At 44.6% G+C, this 25,426-nt stretch overlaps 1 protein-coding gene across 2 annotated transcripts in view; it reads left to right on the plus strand.

Annotated features, from left to right (window-relative positions):
• The first annotated feature begins 7,697 nt into the window (after positions 1-7,697).
• CELF6 (CUGBP Elav-like family member 6) overlaps positions 7,698-25,426 on the plus strand; it is a 30,460-nt gene continuing 12,731 nt past the window's right edge. The window contains exons 1-3 of one of the 2 annotated variants that reach the window (XM_043553972.1): positions 7,698-8,073; positions 11,857-11,939; positions 20,550-20,598. In XM_043553972.1, the coding sequence (XP_043409907.1) occupies positions 7,812-8,073; positions 11,857-11,939; positions 20,550-20,598 (394 nt within the window). In that variant the 5' untranslated portion in view covers positions 7,698-7,811. The remainder of the gene's footprint in view (positions 8,074-11,856; positions 11,940-20,549; positions 20,599-25,426) is intronic. The other variant, XM_043553971.1, reaches the window with a different exon arrangement.

Consider the following 25,426-nt stretch of genomic DNA (forward strand, 5'->3'; position numbering starts at 1 on the left):
TCCTCCCAAGAGTTCTGTGGTTCTGGTGCACTTGCCTTTGGAAGGTCTCCAGCTCTTGAGGAAATTCTCCTCCCACGACCCCTCTTGCAAACCTGTCAAAGCACTGTGCAAATAAAACTCATCATGTGCTACTGCCACCCTGTGGTCACGTCTTTTACATTGATCAACCTTGAAATCTTTCAAACTCACTGTAGGTCAGCACCCCTGATTCTTATATGGACTAGGTCCTACAGAAAGCCTACAGGGTTCTCTGGAGTTTGATTGAAGACATCACCAATTGGGTTACAGAGTCCCCCACCTGATTCTCAGGCTCCCTCCTTGGAGACAAGCTATCCTCTTCATCATAAGACCTTACTCAATGGTTATATTGCTGATTACTGTATATTTTGACACATGGTTATTACTACAATAACAGAAACAGATGGAGAAGTGAGGCACAAACCTACTGGCTCAGCTTGGGTTCTTGTTCCATGTCACATCCCTTTCCTGTCTTAGGGATTGACTGTCACTGTTACTGTTCAATGCCCACAGGAGGACAGTCACATTGACTTATGAACACTGAGCTCTTACTAGTTTCTAGTCAGTTTTAGTGTTTCATTCCTTTCTAGGTGTAACAGTAACAAAATGCTGGGCAAAGATATGTCTACCAAGTACAAAGTAAAATAGAGTACGGATGGTAAAACAAATTAGAATTAAATGCAAAAAGCTTAATACCGGATTGTGAGGATAATTTTATGTTGTAAGGGTAAACTCTCAATCCAGATATAACCTCTATAAATCTTAAAACTCAGCATAACTTAGCCTCAAACCCTGTAACACAAGAACTGTTAAGAAAACATATGTGTGCATATATGGCAAAATGGAAAGACATAAAGCTGTTAGGGGAGTTATTGGGAGAATGTGACCCACCTCTCCCACAATGATACTCCACTTAAAGGGTGTAGGATATAGAAGACGTGTAAATTGTAACTGAATTAATACATATCTGTAGAACTTAACACCCCAGAAACAGAGAATCAATGTTTTATCAGGTTGGCAAACAACACAAGTTTCAACTTCCCTCTACTGTCCAAAATCATATAAATATTATTACAGGTATTCCATAATCATACCAGATACAAGTATTGTAATAAAAATTATGAGTAATTTCTCTAAGACAGAAGTGAAATGGGTTAGGATTAAAGATGAAGTCCCAACTCAAAAGAGATGACTGCAATAAATGAGACTGGCTTCAGGGTGTCTTAAGGAGTAGATGCACAGGCACACCTCACTTCACTGTGTTTCACTTCATGTGCTTCACAGATAACTGCATTTTTTTTTTTTTGCAAATTGTAGGTTTGTGGCAAACCTGAATTAAGGAAGTCTATTGGCATCATTTTCCCAACAACAGTTGCTTGCTTCATGTCTGTGTCACATTTTGATAACACAATATTTAAATCCATGATTATGACTTCTGAAAGCTCAGATAATGGTTATCATTTTTTTTAGCAATGAAGTATTTTTAAAGTATGCATTTTAAGACATAATGCTATTGCTACACAGGAGAGTACATTATACTGTAAATATAACTTTTATATGCACTGGAAAACAAAAAAATTATTTGGCTCCCTTTATTGTGATATTCACTTCATTGCAGTGGTCTGGAACTGAATCTGCAATATCTCTGAGGTGTCAGGATAATACCAGATATACCAGTAAAATCAGAGTAGTTGCAACTAATTGCGTTAGAGAACCAATCCCTATCTTGTGCCAAGCAGTAAGTGGTAAAAACTTCAATAAAGATAAATGTAGAAATTAATAAAGTGAAAAAATACAAAGAGTCAATAATACAAAAATACAATTGTTTGGAAAATGCAAGCATTATTCAAGAAAAAAAAGAGTAAGAAAAGACTTTATTAAAAACAAGAGGGGCGCCTGGGTGTCCCAGTTGGTTAAGCATCCAACTCTTGATTTCTGCTCAGGTCATGGTCTCACTGTTGGTGAGATCGAGCCCCACATTGGGCTCCTCACTACAGCATGGAGCCTGCTTGGGATTCTCTCTCTCCCTTTCTCTCTGCCCCTCCCCTGCTCACACTCTCTCTCTCTCTCTCTCTCTCTCTCAACATAAATAAAATAAACATTAAAAAAAGAATGAAAAACAAGATATAGCTACAAGAATAGAAGAGATGAAAAATTAAGAAAAAATTAGGTTAAACATTGTGCAAATACACTTAACACTACAAGTTTTTAATTTTTTTTTAACGTTTATGTATTTTCTTGAGACAGAGAGAGACAGAGAATGAACGGGGTAGGGTCAAAGAGACAGGGAGACACAGAATCTGAAGCAGGGTCCAGGCTCTGAGCTGTCAGCACAGAGCCGGATGCGGGGCTCAAACTCACGGACCGCGAGATCATGACCTGAGCCGAAGTCGGGCACTTAACCGACTAAGCCACCCAGGCTCCCCAACACTGCAAGTTTTTAAAGGAATGTATTAATTACCAAAGTTGATTCATGAAAAATCATGATATTTGTGTGATACCAGATATTTGAGTGGAAGAGATGCACCAAACCAAGACACTAAGTCTTTTTAAAAAAGTTTTATGCTCTTTTTATCTAAAACACATTTAACTAAAATTTCCCAAGTCAATATGCTAGAAAATCTTGTAAAGAAATATATTTTTTTACGCTTGATCTTGGCCAAAAGGCCGAGAAGCAATGAGAAAAAAAATATATATTTTTAATATTTATTTATTTTGGGGAGGGCACAAGTGGGGAAGGGGCAGAGAGAGGAGGACAAAGGATCCGAAGCAGGCTGTGCACCGACAGGCTGACAGCAGTGAGGTGATGTGGGGCTTGAACAGCAAGATCATGACCTGAGCCAAAGTCAGATGCTCAACTGACTGAGCCACCCAGGTGCCCCTGTAAATAAATATCTTAAAATAATAATTCATAAAAAAATAGCTGAAAAGAAAATTAGTGAACTAATCTAAAGTAAAAGCTCTTAGGAAATTGCCCAAAATGCATCAAAGGAGCTCAAGGTGATGGATGTTATGAAAGAGAAAGAGTTAGGGAGACAGACTAAGACAATATGACATATCTTAATCAGATTTTCTGAAGGAGTGACTACAAAGAATGGGATATTGCAGGTTTGGTTCCCTGGGAAACTTTCACTTGGATAGCTTCATAAGATTGAGCCCGCATCTGGTTCCGCATTGCCATTGTGGGGCCTACTTTGGATTCTCTCCCTCTCTCTCTGCCCCTCTCCTGTGCATGCTCACACTCTCTCTCAAAATAAATAAAATTTAAAAAATAAAATAAAATAAGATCTTAAGAGCACCAGTAAGGAAAACCCAATTACCTGCAGAGAAATGACAAGTTAGTTGACCATTAGTTGACTTCTCATAAGCAAAAATGGAAACCAAAGGATGATGAAATAATATCTTCGAAATGTTGAGAGAAAATAACTGTACACTCACTAAGCTATGATTCAAGAAGTGGGCCAAAATACTGAATTTCCAGATAAGCATAGCAAAGTTTACCACCAACAGACTCCTCAGTAAAGGAAATTCTAAAGCAGTAGTTTTTAAACTTGTTTGCAAGCACATTAAAAGCAACAGGGCAGCTTTGAAACACTATGCCTATGTACCACCCCAGCAACTCTGATTCAGTTACTCTTACAGCCTATGGTGTCAGAGAAGGTCAAATGGGGAGGTAGGACTTTCATCCCTACCCAACATCAGCAAGCTCCTCTTCTGTGGCTTCACTGAAGATCACATGGGACTCATCTCCCTCTTTGCTGGAATGGAGTCAAAGAGGCCTAGTTGGAAGTTTCTACCTCCATCCTAGTTATAAGACCTCTTTCCCTCCCACTCAGGGTGGTTTTAGCAGAGACCTAATAGAAAACCTGAACTTCAAACCACACCTGTCAGTAACAAGGCTGTGTCCCTGTTTCTCAACTAGTGTAGGGCCAAAGGAGACCTGCTAAAACAGAAATTTTAAATATTCAAAGTTTCAAAAGAAAATACTGGAATTTCTTAATAGGTACCAACACTGAGATGAAACAGATATTGGAATTAACTGCCTAAGATTTTAAAGCAGCCATCATAAAATGCTTCAACAAGCAATTACAAACACACTTGAAACAAATAAAAAAAAGTCTCAGCAAAGAAATAAAAGATATTAATAAGAACCACATGGAAAATTTAGAACTGAAAAAATACCAAAACCAAAATAAAAACTCACCAGATTGGCTCAAACATCAGAATGTAGATGACAGAGGAAAGAATCAGTGAACTTGAAGACAGAATAGAGCTTACCCAATCTGAACAACAGAGAGAAAATAGACTTAAAAATTTCACAGAACCTCAAGGACCTATGGGATTATAACAAAATATCTAACATTCCTGTCGTCATAATTCTGGAGAAAGGGGAAAGAGGAAGGGGCTATAAAAGTACTTGAAAAAATAATGGCTGAAAACGATCAAAATTTAGCAAAAGGCCAAACTCGATAGATTAAAGAAGCAGAGCAAAGGCAAGACAGGATAAAGCCAAATCACAGTCAAACTTCTGAAAACTAAAGACAGAGAAAACAGAGAAAAAGAGAGGACATCCTACCTACGGTGGTGGGGGGCAGGGAACAATTTGAATGACAAAAGATTCTCATCAGAAACTATGGATGCCATTTTTAAAAAGTGACACAACATTTTTTAAGTGCTGAAAGAAAGAACTGTCAAACCAGAACTTTATATGCAAAAATTTCCTTCAGGAAAGAATAAACCAAGACATTTTCAAATGAATGAAAACTTAGAGAATTTGTCAGCAGTAGAACAACCTAAAGAAGTTCTAAAAGTATAAATGAAACAATAAAAGAAGGAATCTTCGATTATCTGGAAGGAGAAAGGAGCAGTGGAAGGAACAAATGTGTGGGTATATACAAGAAGTTTTACTGCATCTCCAGTTTTCCAAATTGTTTTTGAGTAACATCTCTGATGTGGTTCTCAAAGCACAGAAAGAATATATTTAAGACAATTATATTACAAATGAGGGAATATAAAGGAACTTAAGAGTAGGTAAGTTTTCTGTACGTCACTTGAACAGGGAAAATGTCAACGCCAGTAAACTGTGACATTTATGTATGATATACCTAGAATAAGGAACAGGCAATCCTAACGAAGGCAAAAGAAAAAAGAAAACAAAACAACAACAACAAAAAGCTAAGTGGCAGATTTGAGCCCTGACATATGGATAATTACATTAAATGTAAATGGTCTAAATACAGGAATTAAAATTCCTGTGAAGATTGACAGCTTTGATTTTTAAAATGACCCAATTATGTGCTGTCTATAAGAAATTATCTTCAAATATAACAGTACAGGTAGGTTGAAAATAAAAGGATAGAAAAAGATATACTATGCAAACACTAACCAGAATAAATCAGGAGTCACTATATTTAAAAAAAATTTTTTTTAAACATTTATTTATTTTTGAGAGATACAGAGACAGAGTGCGAGCAGGGGAAGGGCAGAGAGAGAGGGAGACACAGAATCTGAAGCAAGCTCCAGGCTCTGAGCTGTCAACACAGAGCCCAATGCAGGGCTAGAACTCACAAACTGTGAGATCATGACTTGGACCAAAGTTGGATGCTTAACTGACTGAGCCACCCAGGCACCCCAGGAGTCACTATATTAATATCAGATAAAGTAGATCTCAGAGCAAGAAATTTATCAAGAACAGAGAATGACATTACATAATGATCAAAGAGTCAATCCACCAAGAACACATAACAATTCTAAATTTGTATGAACCAATCAACAGAACAGCAAGATATGTGAAGCAACTAATAGAACTGAAAGAAGAAATAATAAAATTCACAATTACAGATGGAGACATCAACACCCCTTTGTTAACAGTTGATAAAATAACTACACATGAAGTCAGCAAGTATATAGAAGAACCCAACAACATCGTCAAGCAACAGGCTCTAATGAGCATTTATACGTTCTTTTCAAGCACCACCAAATCATTTACCAAGATTGAGCATATTCTGAGGGTCACAAAACCTCAACAAATGTAAAATAATTGAAATCATACAGATTATTTCTGACCAAAGTGGACTCAAACTAGAAATCAGTAACAGGAAAGTCTCTAAGCACTTGGAAACTAAACAATAAACTTATAAATAATCCATGGGTCAAAGAGGAAGTTTGAAGAAAGTTAAAAATATATATCAAACTGAATGAAAGCAAAATGTTCTGGTAACACATTTCATAATTAGGTAATTAAAAGTAACTTTTATTAAAAGCTAAAAAAATTAAAATCACAATTTATTTCTGAATTTGAGTGTTTCTGTAAGAATATTTTGTTGATTCCGATTGCTACTGCTACTCTTGAAGTTTCTTCGAATAGTCAATGGGCAGAGGTTAGCAATTTTATTGAAAGAAATCAAGAAAACGTTTTGTGCAATAATTATAGAATTTATAAGTTATTTATCCCTAGTGGATTCTTCTGTTCAAACATCACTAGCCAATCGAGAGACTACTCAGAAATAAACAAGAGTAAAGGTTCCATCAGCTCTGATATTTTGCCAACTTTCAGCCATATAAAAAATAGCTTTACACATACTTTTCATTTTTACTATAGATGTATATTTCTGAAAATTCGAGGGGAACATATTTAACATATTTAACAAATTGTAACTTGATTTGTATCTTTTAAATATTTAGATACATGGTATGTCTATTTCCCTTTCTTCTCTTACCCTGGGCCCAGCAGATGTTAGGGGCTGGCCTGTCCTAACCTCCTTAACTCTCGGACCCACAGCTCCCTTTTCCGGAAAAGGACACCACTTCAGAATTGAGATGAACGAGGCAACTGAGCAAATATGGCTAATATAAGTTCCATCACTTTCCTGAAGAGGAATCTGTATTCAGGGAGTGTTTAAGAGTTTTGTTTTGTTTTATTCTTTCTCTCTCTTTAAAAATTTATTTTTGCTTTTATGGGGGGAGGGGGTCGGGGAGGGATGCAGGGTAGACGAACATGTTTGAGGCTCGTGGGTAAGGAAGTGGATGAAGACACCGAGGAGAGATGTGTGATGGGGCGGGGTGGGATCGCCCCGGAGGAACTGGCTTTGGTAGTGGGAATGAAGAAGAGGAATCCCCATCCACCCCCGCAGGAAACGCTCCAGTGATTGGAGGTGTGTGTGGCTGCGTGTGTGCCTGTGTCTGTGTGTGAGGAGGGGGTAGCTCCGACTCCCGCAGACATCACCACGCATGACGAAGCTACTTCCCCTCACGCGGTCCAAGGCGCACACGCGCCATCCACAGCCACGCCCGCACACACTAGACACACACACGGCGTCCGAGGGTCCGGTTGCCATGGCGAACAGGAGCGCGTGAGCCCAGGCGCCCCTCCCGCCCCCGGCCAAGCCCGGTCAACTGCAGCTCTGATTGGTCGCTGCTTCCTCATTATGCAAATCATTTGCGTAGACTCCGCGGCCAGCTGCCTGACGTCACCAAGCACGGGGGCTGGGGCTCGGGGCTCGGCTCCGGGAGAGCTCGGGCGGGAGCCCGGATAGCGCCGCGCGGGGACCTCAACCCAGACCCCAGCGTCCCGCCGCCGCGGCCCGGTCCTGCCCCGCCCCCGGCCCCGCCCCTTTCCAGCCTGCCCCACCCCCTCTACGCCCCTCCACCCGGGCCCCGCCCCCTGTGCAGCCCCCCGCCCTCGCCGCCTGGACCCCGCCCCCTCCCCCCTGGCCCTCGCCACTGGTCCAGGGAGGGGACGGCGGGACAGACGGGACTGGTGGGACCGGCGGGAGGGCGGACCGGGCGGGGATATGGCCGCGGCGCCCGGAGGGTCTGCGCCGCCCGCCGGCCCCGGCCCGCGCCTGGGTTTCAGCACCGCGGACAGCGGCGTCGGCATGAGCGGGCTAAACCCCGGTCCTGCCGTGCCCATGAAGGACCACGACGCCATCAAGCTCTTCGTGGGGCAGATCCCGCGGGGCTTGGACGAGCAGGATCTCAAGCCGCTGTTCGAGGAATTCGGCCGCATCTACGAGCTGACGGTGCTGAAGGACCGGCTCACCGGCCTCCACAAAGGTGCGCGGGGTCAGCCCAGCCCAGCCCAGCCCAGCCCTGCCCCAATCCGATTAGAGTGGGCCCAGCCCAAACCCCAGCCTCAACCGCAGCCCCAACCTTAGCCCTACCTAGAGTCAGTCCAACATCAGTCCAATACCAGCCCCACTTCAGCCCAGTCTCCTCCCCAGATCACAGAACCCCCAGGCCAGAATTTTCTCTCCGACATCCTCCTTCTGATCACCACTCTGATCCTCTGGCGTCTTCTCTACTCTAACCTCTAACTCCCTACCCTTCACCTCTCACATCCCAACAGTCCCAACCTTTCAGTCGGACCTCCCTCCATCCCTCTCATCAGACATTCCAAATCCTGAAATTTGAAAACTTATTTGACCTTTGGGTCTCAATTTCCCAAACCCTGGACCAATCATTTCTGACCCTCTCTCCCAATCTGGTGCCACCCCACTCAGGCCTAACCATCCACACACACGTCTCCGACTTGTACCCCTCATTCTGGCCTCCAAGCCCAGCCAACCCCCAGAGCCTTCTTTTGATGCAGACTGCTAACTTAAAACCCCCCCAAACCCCAATTCCTCCCTTCTTCAGAACCCAGGCCTGGCTAACTCACAAAATCCAATTCCCCTCGAGGAGGCTCTCAGCTTCAAATTCCACCCTCATGTTTGACAATAACCCCATCTCTCCTCCCCCTGCCAGAATCCCAACACTCTGCTTCTTCTGACTTGAGTCCAGAACCCTGACCTCAACTGGGAAAATCTACCACCTGTGTGCCCCCTCATTTCAGGTTTCCTCTCAGCTGAACCCATACTTCTTTCATCCTCTAATCTCCCCACTCTTGTGCCTCATCTATACCCTTCCCCAATCCTCTTTATGGACTCCTGCTTTCCCTCCTTCGCAGGCAGGTCCTGGAGTAGAGCCTGTGGATCAGAACCTCAGGGTGGGTCAGTTTGAAGAGGCAGAAGGGATTTTCTCCCTGCCCTTGTTAGAGAGACAGGCACCACAGTTCTGTCCAGCCACACCCCTTTCTTCCTGTAGAGAGAGGGAGGAGGCTTGTTTACATGCAGAAAAGTCTGTCCAGGCTGGGCTGGAGTAAGAGAGCCAGAGTCACATGTCATACATGGGCAGGGGATAGAAATTATTTGAGGAGAAACACACCTCTATCTCTTCCCCACCTTCATCATGCTTCAGTTTCAGGATTTGAGGGGTAAGGGTCTCTATCTTACCCCACCTTCACCATGCTTCAGTTTTAGGATTTGAAGGGTAAGGGTCACCAACTATTCTCCATGATTTTTCTAGGACAAAAGTGTCCGGTCCTGGGTAACAGCTAAAGGTACTTTCCTAAGGGCTGAGAGCAGGAATCAGGCTGCCACCTCTTTTCATCTGGGAGGCACACTTGTACAGGGGCTTCATGAAAATGCCCACAGAAGGTCTGGGACCAGCTAGGTAGCAGTGCCTCTTCCACACTTGGAGGTGGGGTTACTTTAAAAGGGGCATGAAAGAATAAAACTATATCATCCTGATTCCTTCTAATGCAGTCCAGCTGCCTGGCTGTCCATCCATCCATAGCAACTTACTTTCTTATTTTCTAGACATTTATTTCAGTATGTAAGCACAAGCTAATCTTTCTGGGCCATCTGGGAAGCGTATAAGATACCTTTAATTCTCACTCTTCTCATTCAAACACCATCAGAGTCTCTGAAATGTTCTCTTATCCGTTCTCTTTCTCCATTTAGCTCTAATTCTTCCTGTTTTTAAATTTTCATTTGTCTCTCCCTCTAGCCATGCTTCTCTGTCTTTCCATCCCTCCTTTTCCCACCCCCTATCCCAGGTAGTACAAATGGGGCTCCTTTGGGCAGCAGTTGGGCCCCTGAGCCTTTCAGACTGGGCCCCAGCCCTGCCCAGTTCTGACGTCAGCTGATATGGCTTAGTGGCAGAAGATGAAGCAGAGATGTAAGCGAAATCAGGTGTTTGGTGATTTGTCCCCAAACCAACCTGCAGCTCTCCAAAGCAGGGTTGCCTTGCAAGATGATTGGAAGGGTCTCTGTGTCAATATATTCCCCACTTTCTCCCCAGCAATAGTGACACCCAAAAGCCAGAGTGACTCATTTTCCTTTTGATGGCTGGGTACTGAGGGAGGCAGCCACAGTGCTTTGAAAAAACCTCAGTCTAGGAGTTAGGAGATTCTAAACCCTATTCTGCCCCTGGCACACTGTCTGGGTTCAGTTTCCCTGTTAATACAGTAAGAGTTTGTCCCAGGTTTCTCTAAGGTCCCTTTAACTCAATGAATAGCAGATAGCCACCCACCTGAAGGGGGCAGCCACTTGGAAGACATCACAGAAAATGATCCCCTTTGCCTTTGCAGTCGGCTGAGGTCTAAGTGGAAAACTTCACCAAGCTCCTAATGGCTTCTCACATCCACTTTCTCTTCCTTCGGTCTTTCTCCTTCCCACATGCAGAAGGCTCTTTTTGAAAACACAGATCTTATCGTGCCAGAGTCCTGCTTAAAACCCTTTAGTGGTTCTTCACTGCTCCTAAGGAAAAGTTCAAAATCCAGACTGAGGCATACAAGGTTATAGATAACCTGATCCCTGCACACCTCATTGTCCTCTCTGCCTCCTTTCACCAATCTCCAACCATACTACTCTTCTATCCATTTCCCCAACACACCAAATTCTTGCTTCAGTCTTCATACATGCTGTATGAAGCTGTTCATACGTGCTGTTCCTTCAGCTTCCTTCACCACCCTTCTTGTCACCTGGTTAAGCCCTATTTGTTATTGAGGACTCAATGTGTTCTTTGAAACATTCTTCAACCCTTTGGACTCAAATTATGTGCCCCTCATGATCCTTTACATAATCCCCATGAGAGCAGGGAATGTGTCTGTCTTGTTACCACTTCATCCCAAGCCCATTATAATGCCCACCATAATAAGTAAATAAGTATTCAACAAATATTTTCTGAGTGAGTGCTCAATGACTGTTGGAAAGGAAGGATCCCTGGATCAGTGCTTCCTAGCAGGCTACACTTTCTGAGTCTGAACAAAGAGGAGTAGGACTGACCCTGTGGCTCAACACAGACTCATTCTCTGTCCCATAACTACTGGATCCATTAGAGAAGTAAGATTTAGGGCACAATAACCCTTTAACAGGCTCTATGTTGAAGCACTGGGAGAGCTGACAGGTCAAGCTCCTTGGATAGGATTGGAGGTCCATGAAAGCTCTTCTCTAAAGAAAGTCCTTAAGCCAGCCCCATCTTGCAAGCCTCAAATTAACCTATTCCTCAGCTTCAAACTTGGAGGAGGGAGGTGTTAAGAAGTTGTGGGGTGCTGGGTTTGGCTGTCAATAATTTTCCTCCTTTTGGCCTCCTCTCATCTGAAACTGAGTTGGGAAGGAATTGAGGCTGATTCTGGGAGACTCTGTGAGTATGAATCTGAAAAGGAAGGGGGAGGCTGGGGTTAAAGCTGAAGGCAAAGCCGCTTAGGGAGGTTTAACCCCAACCGGACTTATAGCTGGAGTGGGGAGGGGAGATGTGGGACTGTATGGGCATGTGGCTGGATGTGGGTACACATGTTTCCTAGGCAAGAAGCCAGGAGCAAATGAGAGGGAGCCAGAGTCTGGGACTCAAACACATGAAGCCCCTCCCTTCAGAGAAGGTGGAGGACAGAGGCTTCTCAGAGCAGTGCCCTTGTTTAAAGAAGAGTGGCCTTGAGTTTGTCAACTAATGGGATCTTTCCAGGAAGAGTATTTGGGGGTTTCAGGAAATCCCCTGAGCCAGCCTCTTCCTCCCCAGGCTGTGCCTTCCTCACCTACTGCGCCCGGGACTCTGCTCTCAAGGCCCAGAGTGCACTGCACGAGCAGAAGACCCTGCCAGGGGTAAGTCCACCAGGTTTGGGGGGTGGGGATCACCTCAGGCTGGGGACATGCCTTATGTGCATGCCAAAGCAGCATGTTGGGGCCAGGAACTGGCCAGGAACTGGGTTGGGGCCAGGAACTAGAAGCAGAGTCATTTTTCAGGGCTTACGTATGCCCTGAACAGCTATCAATTCTTGTTATATTTACTCTTCTGGCTCAAAGAAATGGGCTTAACACTTGGACCAAGTATTCCACCCCATCTTTTCAGAGAGGCATCAGTTTTGTGTGTTATGCTAGAATTTGTCCGCACTGGCTAAAATCATGGCTTAAAGTGTCATTTGTCACTGGTGTGAGAATATATGCAGATACATGCGGTAGAGACCCTGCTGAGCTGGTATCTTACTTTTTCCAGTTCTAGAGTCCTTAATAGCACTTCCCTCTGTCCTCTTCCTGTAATGTTTTTTTTGGGGTGCCTTGAGTCACCAAGATTACTTTCCCTCCTCTTCCCCAAACACTTGGCTGGATGTGGGTACACATGTTCCCTAGGCAAGAAGCCAGGAGCAAATGAGAGGGAGCCAGAGTCTGGGACTCAAACACATGAAGCCCCTCCCTTAAGAGAAGGCAGGAGACAGAGGCTTCTCAGAGCAGTGCCCTTGTTTAAAGAAGAGTGGCCTTGAGTTTGTCAACTAATGGGATCTTTCCAGGAAGAGTATTTGGAGGTTTCAGGAAGCCCCAAAGCTAAGAGGACCTGATTATATGAGCAGTTAGACCATTATATATCAATGGCACCTGATATGGCCTTAGCTAATGGCTAATCACTGGACCAAAGGCAAAGTAGGACCTACGGACCATGTGGCAGAAAGAAAGTGGTGATTGTTAGGAACTAGTGTGGGTTCACCAAGAGCAAACCATACAACAGAGCTTCATTTTCTCTTGTCAAAGGAATGATATGTCTACAAAAAGAGCACTATTCAAATGCCATGCCTGGGACTATATCCATTTTTAAGCCTCAGATTTAAGAGGGTCATTAGCCTATCAGAAAGAGACAAGGATGGGATGCGGAAATGAAATATATCATGGATGATGATTTGAAGAAATTGGAGATATTTGGCTGGAGAAGATAGGGTGTGGGGGCTTCTACAGGGAGGCATCATAACATAATGATGAAAAATATGACTTTTTGAGTCTCAACAGACCTAGATTTGAATTTCTGTTCTGTCATTTACTGGTTCTGTGTCTCATGATACATTACTTAGACTCTGGAGCTTCAATTTCCTCATCTATAAGGAGTGAGTTATACTAACACTTAGCTCACTGGGCTATTGTGAGGATTAACTGAGGTTAGCAAGTGCCTGGCACAGGGGAAGATCTCAGTAAATATTACTGGTAGGGTGAGGGTAACTGCCTTCAAATTCTGAAGAGGGATTTGGTTTTCTACGGGTGGCTCTAGAGGGCTGGACCAGGATCAGCGGGTATAGAGAACAGACACACTAATTTCAGCTCAGTATAAAGAAATCATTTCTCTGAATTGGAACTGTCCAGCAGTGGCACAAGCTTCACCTAGAGTTGATCAAGCTGTGAGTGGGTCAGGTTCTAGGACAAATCCCAGTAATTGAAGCAAGTCAAGCCTCACTCTTGAAGACTCAGCATCCAGTAACACCAATGTATTACTGCTACCAAGCTTCTGTGTGCAGGCTCTGGAGTTAAACAGACATGGGTGTAGATCCAAGCCCTACCACTCACTAACTCTGTGACCTTGGGCAAGTCTTTACTTCTAAGCCTAAGCATCTTCATATGTAAAACTGAATTCATAGAATTGTTATAATAATTAAGTGAACTAACTCATGTAAAGTGCTTAACATAGTTCTTGGTAGACAGTAAGCACTCAGTACAGGTTACCTGGTGGCAGCGGCAGTAGTGACAGTAACAGCAGTGTTAGAAGTTATCATTCATCCAACCATGGGAATAAGTGACTTCTGCTGCTAAAATTGAAAGTCGCTGACACAAACTGTAACATTCCATGTGGGAAACAGCATGGGAAAGGTGTGTAGGCAGAAGGAACAAGATGGGTGTGAAATGGGATTGGGAGTTTGGAGGAAGGCCTGGGTGAGCATGGGCCAGGCCAGAGAGAAGACCCACCAGAGAGCAGTGGCTAAAGAGGAAACTTTGGATTCCAGGGTGAGGGATTTGGACTTTATCCTGAAAGCAAATGGGAACACTGAAAAAATTAAGATGAACTTTGTGAAGGGGGAAAAAAAAAAAACCTTCTTCAACCAGCCACAGGGCTCCACAAAGGGAGGACTTTATGAGGCTGAGGGCACCTGAGATAAGGGCTGTGGAGCTCTAGATTAGTGGGATAATTTCTGAAGGAGAAACAAGAAATAATAATAACTAGCATTTGTTGATACTAGACAGTGTTCCTAGAATTTTGCATTCTCAAAGTCACTTAACCCTCTGTGAAGAAGCTATTGTTATTGGCATTCCCACTTTACAGATGAGGAAACTGAGTCAAAGGAAACAAGTGACTTGTGCAAGGTTAGGTAGCTACTGGTAGGAAGATCTGGGAAGATCCAGGTAGTCTGACTCCAGAACTCATTCACTTAACCACTACACTATTATCTGCACCAAGCTGGTGGCAGACAGGGGTCCATGTTTCTGAAGGGGGTGGTGACTGAATGCATCTGCCCTCTCCCACCCTTTCATCTGCAGGCTTCCAACATGACCTGGCTTCGTCCCGTACTGCCAGGTTTGGCTTTATTCACCGTCCTCAGCTTAACAAAGTGCAAATTAATATTTAATTATTCTCCTAAATGAAAATCGATGGCTCTGTTGGCCAGCCCAAGCAATGTCCGTGCCATCAATCTTTCCTCTGGGCCTGCCAGGGGCAGTAGCAGCTTTAGTCACCTGGCCTCAGTCCCACCAGCATGAAGGGAGGAGGGTGTCCAGCTCTCTATAGGCACTGGGTCCTGGGCACAGCTGCCATCTACTGGAAAAGCAAGGAAAGACTTCAATTTGGGCTCCTACTAGAAACCAGAAGGATAGTCACTGTGGGAGCAGGAATGGTTGTCTCCCCAGAGAAAAATCCTGAACCCCTAGGAAAAATGTCATAGTATCTACTGGACTGGGACCTCACCATGACTCCCCTCCATGTGCCTCTGCTAATTTCTGTCACCTATCAAAACTGGGCTCCCTACTCAGGAGGACTTTCTTTAAACCTCAGTGGTCTGTCCCACCTTCTGTAGCTTCTTCTCTATAAAGCTGAAGCTACTTCTTGCAGCCTCATTTTAGGGTCCAGAATCCACCTAAAGAAGGTAAGGCCAGCCTTATCCCAGAAGGTGCCCTCCTACTTGTCTCTATCCTTGCCCATGACCACCTTTCCCTTGGACATCCATCCCTTCAAACACTGTGAAGGAGACAGACATAACAGTGCACTTGCTTTTGCAAGTTGTGCCCAGCATAAAACAGCTTGAGTGGAAAGGGCAAGTGGGGGCTAAAATCTAGCCATGCTCTATTGACCAAGCGATGCACATTATCACAGGGCTGTGTCAGCCCAGAGGGTGAGGCACATTTTTTTTTTCTAATTCATCCCATCGTTGGGGGAGTGCCTTTTTGTAACTCGCACAAAGGCACCATATGTGCTAGCAGCCGCCTAGTGAGTGAATTGGAGCCTTTGGCCTCAAGGAGCTTTTCCAGCCCAGAAATAACTCATTGCATCTCAGTGGGATTTACATCTAGGCACATAAAAGGGCATCAGAGTGGAGACAGAGGAGATGCTTCACAGTGGAGATGCTATCTGAGCCCAATCATAACCATATTTCATCACATTTGAGGGTCTAGAAAACTAAAAAACAAGGCAACTTCTGGAATTCTAGGTACAGTGTGAAAACTGGCAGCGAAGATGTCCAATGGAGAAGGCCAAGGCTCCCTGTGAATGGAGTATTGTGTATTTTGGGCAGCAAGGGAGGCAGGACCCACAAGTTTGGACTGCCAGTCTTAGGATGTCTGGCTTTATTGAGAGGCTTGAAATGGAGAACTGTGGATGGATTTTAGTAAGGAAAGAGTGAGGGGCTGGTTTCAAAAGCTCACTCCAGCTACAGTGTGATGGTTGAGTTGAAAGATGAAGCAATATTGGAGGCAGATTATCCTTTAGGACACTGTTGCTTGAGTGCAGCTGAATGATGGTGCTGACCTGGAGCTGGAGACAGGGCAGGAATGGGGAGGATAGGATAAACTTGAGAGTTGTTTAGGATATCCATATAGACTCGAGAACCAGTGGGACTTGGCAGTGGATTGAATTAGAAGAAGAGGTGAAGTAGAGCAAAGAGCTGAAAATGGTGTAGTTTGCTTTTTCTCTTCTTCACTTTTCCCTGCATCCATGACACCTCTCTTAGACCCACCAGTAATCCTGATAAATATTCTTCCCATGGTGGAAGTGGCTGAGGGCACAGGTGCTCAGTGTTAGGAATAGTTGGCATCAAGGCAGAAATGTCTGAAGAGGGCAATGCTGAGCCCAAAGTAGACCTTTTATGCAAGTCAAGCAGGGAGAAGGGGTAGGGCCTTGCCTTCCCTCCTGCTCATGGTGGTCAAAGTCCCAGGGCCTCATATGCCTCTGTGCTACCTCCAACCTTCCCCACTCCACTCCACTGCCTGCAATAGGTTGTTCTCTCCTCTTTCTGACATTATCTCCCTTGATTTTCCCTCCAGGGCTGGCCCTGAAGCAGATATGGGCCTGGACTCTACCTGGGAAACTCTCAAGGGAATAGGTGCTCAGCCAAGGGCAAGAGCTCACCTGAGGTCCCATGACAAATTCTTGGCCAAGGAGGCAATACCCTCTTTTCCTAAAAGGGGAACTGGGATTACCTTACCCCACTTCCACATCTCTCCCCTGACTGTGACAGGAACCAGGCAGAGTAGGGTTGCTTAGGCAGTTCATGTGGATAGCTCTCTTTCTCCTTCAGCCACACAGAGCATACCTAAATCCTAGGTGTCCTCCCTAACCATTTCCCAGTGGGGACCGAAGGAGAACCACCTCTCTCCAACTCTGTCCTCATCCTCTTGGGCTCCTCCTCCCCTGAGACTTCCCCTGCATCTCCAAACTCCCAAATTGCCAACATCCTCAACATTTAAGCCATAAACCTAAAAGTCAGCCAGTATTTCCTTCTCTCCCTCAGTTCCCACATCCAATAGAACTCTAGTCCAGCTAATCATCCTAAACATCTCTTGAATCTGTCTATTTCCTTACGCCCTGGTTAAGGTCACCCTCACCCCTTACCTGTATTAGTGATCTTCCTATTTCTAATTTTTCCCTTTCCAATCTTTTCTTTGCACAGTGATAGCTCATGGGATCTTTCCCTACTTAATATCCTTCCCTGGATCCCTACTGCCTTTGAAGTACAACGAAGTCAAAATTCCTTGTTGTGATTTTCACAACCTGCCCCAACCCGGCCATTGGCTACCTTTCAGTTTTACACCCTTCCATAAAAAACAACACTGCAAGGTGGGATCATGATTTCCCCTTTTACTAATACTGAGACTCAAAGACCTTAAAGAAGTTGCCAGTAATGGAGTCGCAATTTAAACCCACATCTATATGGCTCAGAATCAATCTGCTGTGCCCTGGCTACCTCCATGCCAGGTGCCTACTAGAATCCTTGCTCCTTTAGACTTGCAGCTCCCTTTCCAACCCCCTGCCATCTGGAGTGCTCAGGCTCCAGCTCTACCTCTCCCATTATCTCCATGTGGCCCAATGACCCCAGTCCTGCAACGCCCGGGTCAAACTTTGCCTCCTCTGTGAAGCTTTCCCTGTGTCAACCTCTCCAGCTGGAGTCAGCCTCTTCCAGAGCACTGTACTTTGCACTCCTCCTAAGGCCCTGGTCACTCTGTGCCTCATTACTTGTGTTCATGTCTTAAGAATGGAGTTGAGCAGCACAACACAAAAACATGGGCTTCAGCATCAGATAGGCCTAGGGGCAAATCCCAGCTCAACCACTTACCCATCACGTGATCTTGAACAAGTGATTTAACCTCCCTAAGCCTCAACTTCCCCATCTGTACTATGGGGATAATGATATTACCTTGCAGAGAAGTTGGAAGGAATTTAGAGACAATATATGTAAAGTGTCCCAGAAAGGGTTTGGTGTATAGTGGGCTTTTAGGAAATGGTGGCGATTATCTTCCTCTCTAAAAACCATTGAGGACAGGTTCCCCAAGGTTGTTGCTGTCTCCTGTGAAGGGCCTAGCCTGGGGCTCTTCACAGATTTCAGGAAATGCCCGCATGGTGGAAAGCCCAGGGGCCCAGACTCTGAGGCTTGGACCCTGCCAGGTCTATGGGACACGTATATACCACCTAATGCCCACCCTCCATTAAAGAGTGGTGGAGTGGGGGAGGGGAAAGGGGTGTCCCCCAGAGCACTGATGAGCTCCATCTCTCCAGAAACCCAGCCGGGGAGGCAGCTGCCATGGAAACCACTGCTGTCACATGTGCTTGTCACTCGAGGTTCCAGAGAGAAATTCTCAGGATCTATTTAAGAACTAATAAAATAATGATGGTCTTGCTCACCCTCACTGCCCCCCCCACCCCAGGCTTCTTCCCCTCTTTCATTCTCCCCTGCCACACTCCTCCCTGCCTTTCCTGCATCCCCTTCCCGACCCCTTATCCCTTCGTTTCCTTCCCATATCCACCAATATTTCTCTCTTTCCTTGCCCCTTTCTAGGTCTGTCTCTTTCTCTCATCATTTCTGTCTTCCTGTGTCTCTTCATCTCTCCTTGTTTCTATGCTTTCCATGGCTCTGTCTCTTGGTCTCTCCTCCACAATCACAGGTGGCCATGCCCAGGGACGGTTCCCGTTCCTCCTGGTCCCTGGTCCCGGCCAATCCAGACCTGCCCAGCTCGCCCTGATCTGCTTGGATTGATCTGTCATCCCCTCTAGACTGCAGCCTGAGTCCTGTCGGTGTTTCGGCCCCCACCCTCAACCTGGTACACTGCAGGGGCTCCACCACCAGCGGGTGGGTGTGTCAGAGAGCATAAGAACCTGAGCCCTGGGTGGGAGGGGGATTGCACTGGTTCAGGCTTGGCCTGTTTTCCTTTCCTTTCCTTTTTTTTTTTTTAATAATCCCTCCCCACTCCCCCACCCCCAAATTTGATCCAAAGGAAATTGCTCAACTGTGACTGCCAGGGCGTTACCATGGTTACTGGGTAGCACTTGTGGCTATGGTAACAGGAAGCTGCCTGTTGTCTCGGCAACGAGCACATTGGTAGAGGATGGAATGGCCCTGATTGGTGCAGAAGCAGTGCATTTCCTGAAGGGAGGGGGTCAGATCATCACCTTCTCAGGCCAGATGGGCATCAGTACCCCTTCCTCCATGAACGGGAAGGCCGCTGTTCTTTCCTCCCGGCACTCAGCTGTCTGCCCCCAACATTAATTCCTCACTTCCTACGCACCCAGCTCTTGGCAGTTTACAAAGACCTTTTGCGTCCCCATTATCTCATGTGATCCCCACAACACCCATGAGAGGAAGGTGAGATGGGGATTCAATCATGAATTCTCTCAGGGTGGTTGGGGGATGGGACTGTGTGGGGGTGTATGTCGAAATCACCTAGGAGCTTTTACAAATTATACAGTCCCCTAACTTGAGAGTCTGCTATGGTTCCCAGGTGATTCTTATCTACCCTTGATTAGGGAACCCCTGAATTAGAAGGTGAAATTAGTTGGGGGGGGGAGGGGGTAAAGGGAAGACTCAAGCTGCTTTCCAGGTTTCTAGCTTGGATGACTGGAAGGATCAGGTCCGGGCAAAAAGATAAGCTCTGGTATGGGTGCGTTGAGTGGAAGATGCCAGTGGGACTTTTTAGTCAGGCTGTCCAGCAAACAGCTGGGTACATGGGTCTTAGGCTCAGGAGGGAGGTGTGGGCTGGGGATGCAGAGCTCTGAGTCAGCCCTGTGAGCATGGTAACTGAGGCTGTGGGTGTGAGTGAGACTCTCCAGGAAGAACGGGAACAGTGGGATGAGCAGGGCTGAAGATGGTGCCCTGGAGAATGCCAACATCCTCAAGGGAAGGGGGACCCAGGGAGGGAACTGAGAGGGTGACTGTAGGAACTTTGGTAATACAGAAGCTTGGGAAGGCTTCCCCCCATCTAACAAGCTGAATCTGAGAGAGGGTGGCTTTACTGAAGTCATACAACCATTAAATGGCAGAATCCAATTCCCAGCTTGTTTAATCTAAATGACATATAGAATTATATTCTCAGTTTTAGAACAAAACACAAATCTTCAGTCTTAATTCCACCTTCCCACCCAACTCCTCTCACTTAAAACCTTTAAGGAAGTCCAGGAGCCAGAGGGACAGGCGCACATAGTCCAGGCCCAGAGCCCAAAGCAGAATCTCTTTAACCACCACGGTCCATCCTGGCTTGCCACCGAGCTTCCTATCACCAACCCTTCAGATTTCAGCACTTTTTAAATTCCCCAGTTTAAGGAAGGAATCTTGGAGAAAATCTATAGCCCACCATGAGAGTGGTGGAGTGCAGGGTTCAAAGGAGCCAGGGCTTAGATGCTGAGGCATCCAGGGGAGGAGAAGCCGGGTGCCAGGATCAGGCAGTCATGCTGACTAGGTGTGTTGGTCCAATGTCTTTCAGATGAATCGTCCGATCCAAGTGAAGCCGGCTGCCAGTGAGGGTCGAGGAGGTAACTTCCCTATCTGACAAACCTCAGGGTATCACCCATGTAGGGGATGGTGGGTCTACTCCTCATGTCAGTCCTATCTATGGTTTGTTACTAGAGCTTCCTTGGGTTGGGGGAAAAGTGGGGCCCAGTGTTGCTCGACACCAAAAACAGCTTAGCCTTCCCAGATCAGGCTGAGGAGAGAGGGGGTCCTAGAGTCCCCAGACCCAAAAGAAGCAGGAAGAGCCTAAGAAGATGCTGGAGATAGAGGAAGGGAGCTCTTGACACCTTGCCCTGGAAAGAGTTCATTCCTGTTTTTTTCAGATGGAATTTCCAGATTTGTTGAAGAACCAGACTGGACTTATTCTCCTTTTGCATATTCTTCTGATCAGAGAGGACCCAGTCCACTCTGGATTGAGGCCACTCATTTCCTCACTGCAATTATCTGGTTACTTATGGCAAAAGATGAGTCTAGTAACACAGACATTGCAAGCCATAGTAAGGAACTTGACTCTCTTCTGAGGACCATGGAAAGGCTTCAAAGGTTTTTTAGAAGCACTTTGGAAAGACCAGTGCTCCTTAAGAACAGGAGGGGTAAAGAGTCTGTGCTTTTCTGACAACCAGCTACATTCCAGCCAGCTTCCATACTGGAAAAGTGATGCTAGCTTCTGGTGTCAGTTCTTTGGTGTTTTTCTCACCCTTTGGTCTTATATCATTCCAGGATATCTGCCAATAGCCCTGATGTCTGCTGACTCTCTCCCTTAGATAAGACTCTCTCCCTGTCTTATCCAAGATCAGTCATGGTGTTGTTAGATGGAAGAAGCTCCCCACAATCAGGGAGAGAATGGAACCTAATTGACAGGCATTTATTGACTCCAACTAATTCTCACACCGTCTCAGACTTCCTATTCACCATCTACACCTAAAGGGGGCTCTGGTAGCTTCTTCCACTGTAGAGTTCTTTCCTTCATGAAATAATTCCTTCATCTATTTAGATTATCTGACCTCTGGTCTGTGCTTCTCAATTTCAGATCAAGATGTTATCACCTCTACTTTGCCTTGAAGAGATATTTCCAGGTTTCCTCCTCCCCTTCACGTGTGTATCCTCCTTTTCCACCTCATTCTTTCCAGACAGGTTTTTTAGAAGTTTCAACCTCCATACAGAATCTGTTCACTTGTCCCAAGAATTTCTCCCTTTTGGGAAGCTCTGTTAGGCATCGAGACCATTGTTGGCCGTTGTTGACTATCTTCTAAGTCTTGTCCACAAACACTAGCTAGTCCCATAGCTTAGAGACCAGCTGAGAGTAGCTGAATCAGCTAAGAAGCAGACATGTTGAGTTTATTCAACCATCCAGCCAACATCTTCTGAGTAACTTAACTCCATATTAGGAATAGAACTGTGAGCAAGACAGCCCTGGCATCTAGCTTCATTGAGTCTGAAGCTATGTGGGGATAGTGAACAAGGGGGTTACAATTCAGTGTGATCAGTGTCTTTCAAGTTCTGGAGGGATTGTGAGCACAATAGCAAGAGGCACCTTTCTTAGTCTGGGAGGTCAAGATGGGCTCCTAGAGGTATTAATATTCAAACTGAGATCTCAAGGATAGACAAGAAGTAGTCAAATACAGAAAGGAGGTGAGAGGGGGCAAGTGTTTACGCAAAGGGAATAGCGTGCACAGAGTTCAGAACATGATGAAACTTGGAGTCTGGTTCAGGAACTAAGTTCACAATGCTGGGGGCACTCTTGCTGTTTGGAGTCCAATACAACTTGTTGGGATGAGGGCAGCTGTACAAAGGAGGCTTCTGATGATGCTTCTGCTTGTCGTAGTCCATCTTTCCTCATCATCTGGGCCCCATTCAGTGGCATCAGCCTGAGTTTTATCATTTGCCTCCCCCTTTTGTACAGGTTTTTCAGGTGTCACATCACTGACAAATTCTGTAACCTGTGGCAGCCCACCTATACACCTGTTCAGATTCAGAGCAGCTCGAGAGAGCAGGATAAGCAAATCTAGTTGAAAAGAGGTCTGCCTGGCAGTGGAATTCATAATTTTAGTAGTTATGTGTTACACAGGTATTTCCTGACAAGTGATGTCTCTTAGCACACATATACTCCATATGCATTCATGAATAATCCTTGCAGATTTAGATGACCCAATCTCTCAATTCCTTCCTGCTCCCACTCAGAGTCACCAAATGCTCCCTGCTACATTTTCAGGAGAGAGGAGGCATATGTACTGTCTTGCAGAACAGTTAGACCCTTACAATTTATTAGTATTTAACTACCAAACTGATCTGTGTTAGATAATCTTGTTACTAATTGAAGTGTGTTCCTTTCCTTCAATGTTATATACTGCTTCTAAAGTGAGTTCAGCTCTCTGCTGAATTTTAACACAAACTAATGCTTTAGAGACTCAACTCTTGAAATGGTATCAGAGTTTGATTTTTTGAAATGTAACATTTGACACCAATGTGGGACAGCTTGCCCTATTCAAGTCTGATCTCTGTGATCCTAAACATTCTATAAAAGTTCATTGCTTGGGGGGGTGGGTTAAATTGGTGATGGGCATTAAGGAGGGCACATTTTGGGATGACCACATATGTAAGAGATGAATCACTGGGATCTACTTCTGAAGCCAAGACTACACTGTATGTTAACTAACTTGAATTTAAATTAAAAAAATTATGGGGTGCCTGGGTGGCTCAGTCGGTTAAGGGGCCAACTTTGGCTCAGGTCATGATCTCGCAGTCTGTGAGTTTGAGCCCCGCGTGGGATCTGTGCTCACAGCTCAGAGCCTGGAGCCTGTTTCAGATTCTGTGTCTCCCTGACTCTCTGATCCTCCCCCAGTCATGCTCTGTCTCTGTCTCAAAAATAAATAAATGTTAAAAAATTTTTTAAAAATAATAAATTAAAAAATTATCTAAGAAAAACTTCAGAGTTAATGGTCACACCTGTCCTGATATATTTAAGCCTATAAGTTTGCATTTTTTATTATTCCCAAAATTAAATCCCTTAGTTTAGTTGATTAATAGTGATTTCTATATCTTTTAAGAATACTGATATCAATGCAGACATAATCTAGAGGGTATCAAAGCAAATAGTATAATCTTCCAAAATTCCACCATTTTCTTCTGGAAGGAAGTGTTAGATTTTCCCCTCATAAAACAGGGATCACCAACTTAAATGCTACAGGAACCAGGTAGGTAACTTTAAATGGATGAGACTGTCATGACTGAATTACAATTTACATTTTAATTGTATTAAATATTGGCAACTAATTCAATTTTTAAAGTTTATTTATTTATTTTGAAAGAGAGTGAATGAACATTAGCAGGGAGGGGCAGAGAGAGAGAGAGAGGGAGAGACAAAGAGGGAGAGAGAGAATCCCAAGCAGGCTCCCTGTTGTCAGTGCGGAGGCTGGACCAGGGGCTTGATCTCACAAATCCTGAGATCATAACCTGAGCCAAAATCAAGAGTCGAACGCTTAACCAATTGAGCCACCCAGGCGTCCCAACTAATTCAATATTTTTTCTTAAATTTTTTTTACGTTTATTTATTTTTGATAGACAGAGAGAGACAGAGCACAGGTGGGGGAGGGGAGAGGAAACCCAGAATCCAAAACAGGCTCCAGGACAGAGCCCAATGCGGGGCTTGAACTCACAAGCCGCGAGATCGTGACCTAGGCCGAAGTCAGACGCTTAGCCAACTGAACCGCCCAGGTGCCCCACCAACTAATTCAATTTTTAAAAATTGGCCAGCACTGTGAGAACCCAGCCAAACCTGTTAGTTTTACTTCTTTTGCCCAAAGACTTCCATTTCTTCCCATCTGCATATAGGAGTAATCTATTGTGCACACGTGAGCTTTTTGATGAAAATAGTTACTTTACATTCTCCTTTGAATTTTGATGCCAGTGCAACTGCGTAGTATTTCTATTTTTAATCAATAGACATGAGGTTTGTGGTTGAAGTAACCTATGTTTTAAACACACTATGTCGTAGTACTTTTAGAAGTTGTTGGTAACATTTGTATGTTCAATGCTTACAATGCAGTAATAGTAGCAACACAACAGGATCTGCCTGATAGAAGGTGCTGGAGGCCCTCTTCTTCCATGATCATCCTCTGCAGCCTTGATGGTACTCAGAGTGTCAAATGGGCATCCAGGTCGTCATGGACTATGTTATAGGAGCCTTTGAATGTATCTCAGGCTTTTCCCATAACTTGTGCAGCTAAGTTCCGCGCAGTTTATGTACTCCGTACTCCATGCCTATATTTTACATCCTGTGGCGTCGAGTGGTACTTTTAAAGGAAAATGCACCTAATTTTCCAAAACAAAATAATATCCTAATTATACTTAAGGCACCCACTTGTATATAAAACAAACATAGTGCCAGAAAATTTTCTCCTTGGCATTTGGATTTGTTTGAATGTGAACATTAAAATGTGTGCCGGGGCAAAAATTCAAGGTTCGTGTGTTTCAAAATGTTAACTTCAAATTATATGAGGTCAGAGCTAGAGATCCCCAAACCCTTCATACAATGGTAACTAAATAAGTCTATTTTGTTTCCTATTTTTTGAGCTCTATTCAGACATTATTGACATACAACATATATAAGTTGAAGATATGCAATGTGATTATTTGATACAGGTATATATTGCAAAATGGTTACCACAATAAGGTTAGTTAACAGTTCCTAAGTCTATTTTATTTGCTGTTCAGCATAGAGACTGTAGTTTATTTTTTCTAACTTACATTATCTCTGCTATGGAGGCACAAAAAATAAGTTAAGTTGTAAGTACCAATCTTACAGGAAAAGTATTTTTTAGTCCTAAGGCAAAATCTTCAAAATCATTGAAC

Source organism: Prionailurus bengalensis, chromosome B3, assembly GCF_016509475.1.
Source record: "Prionailurus bengalensis isolate Pbe53 chromosome B3, Fcat_Pben_1.1_paternal_pri, whole genome shotgun sequence".
NCBI lineage: Eukaryota > Metazoa > Chordata > Mammalia > Carnivora > Felidae > Prionailurus > Prionailurus bengalensis.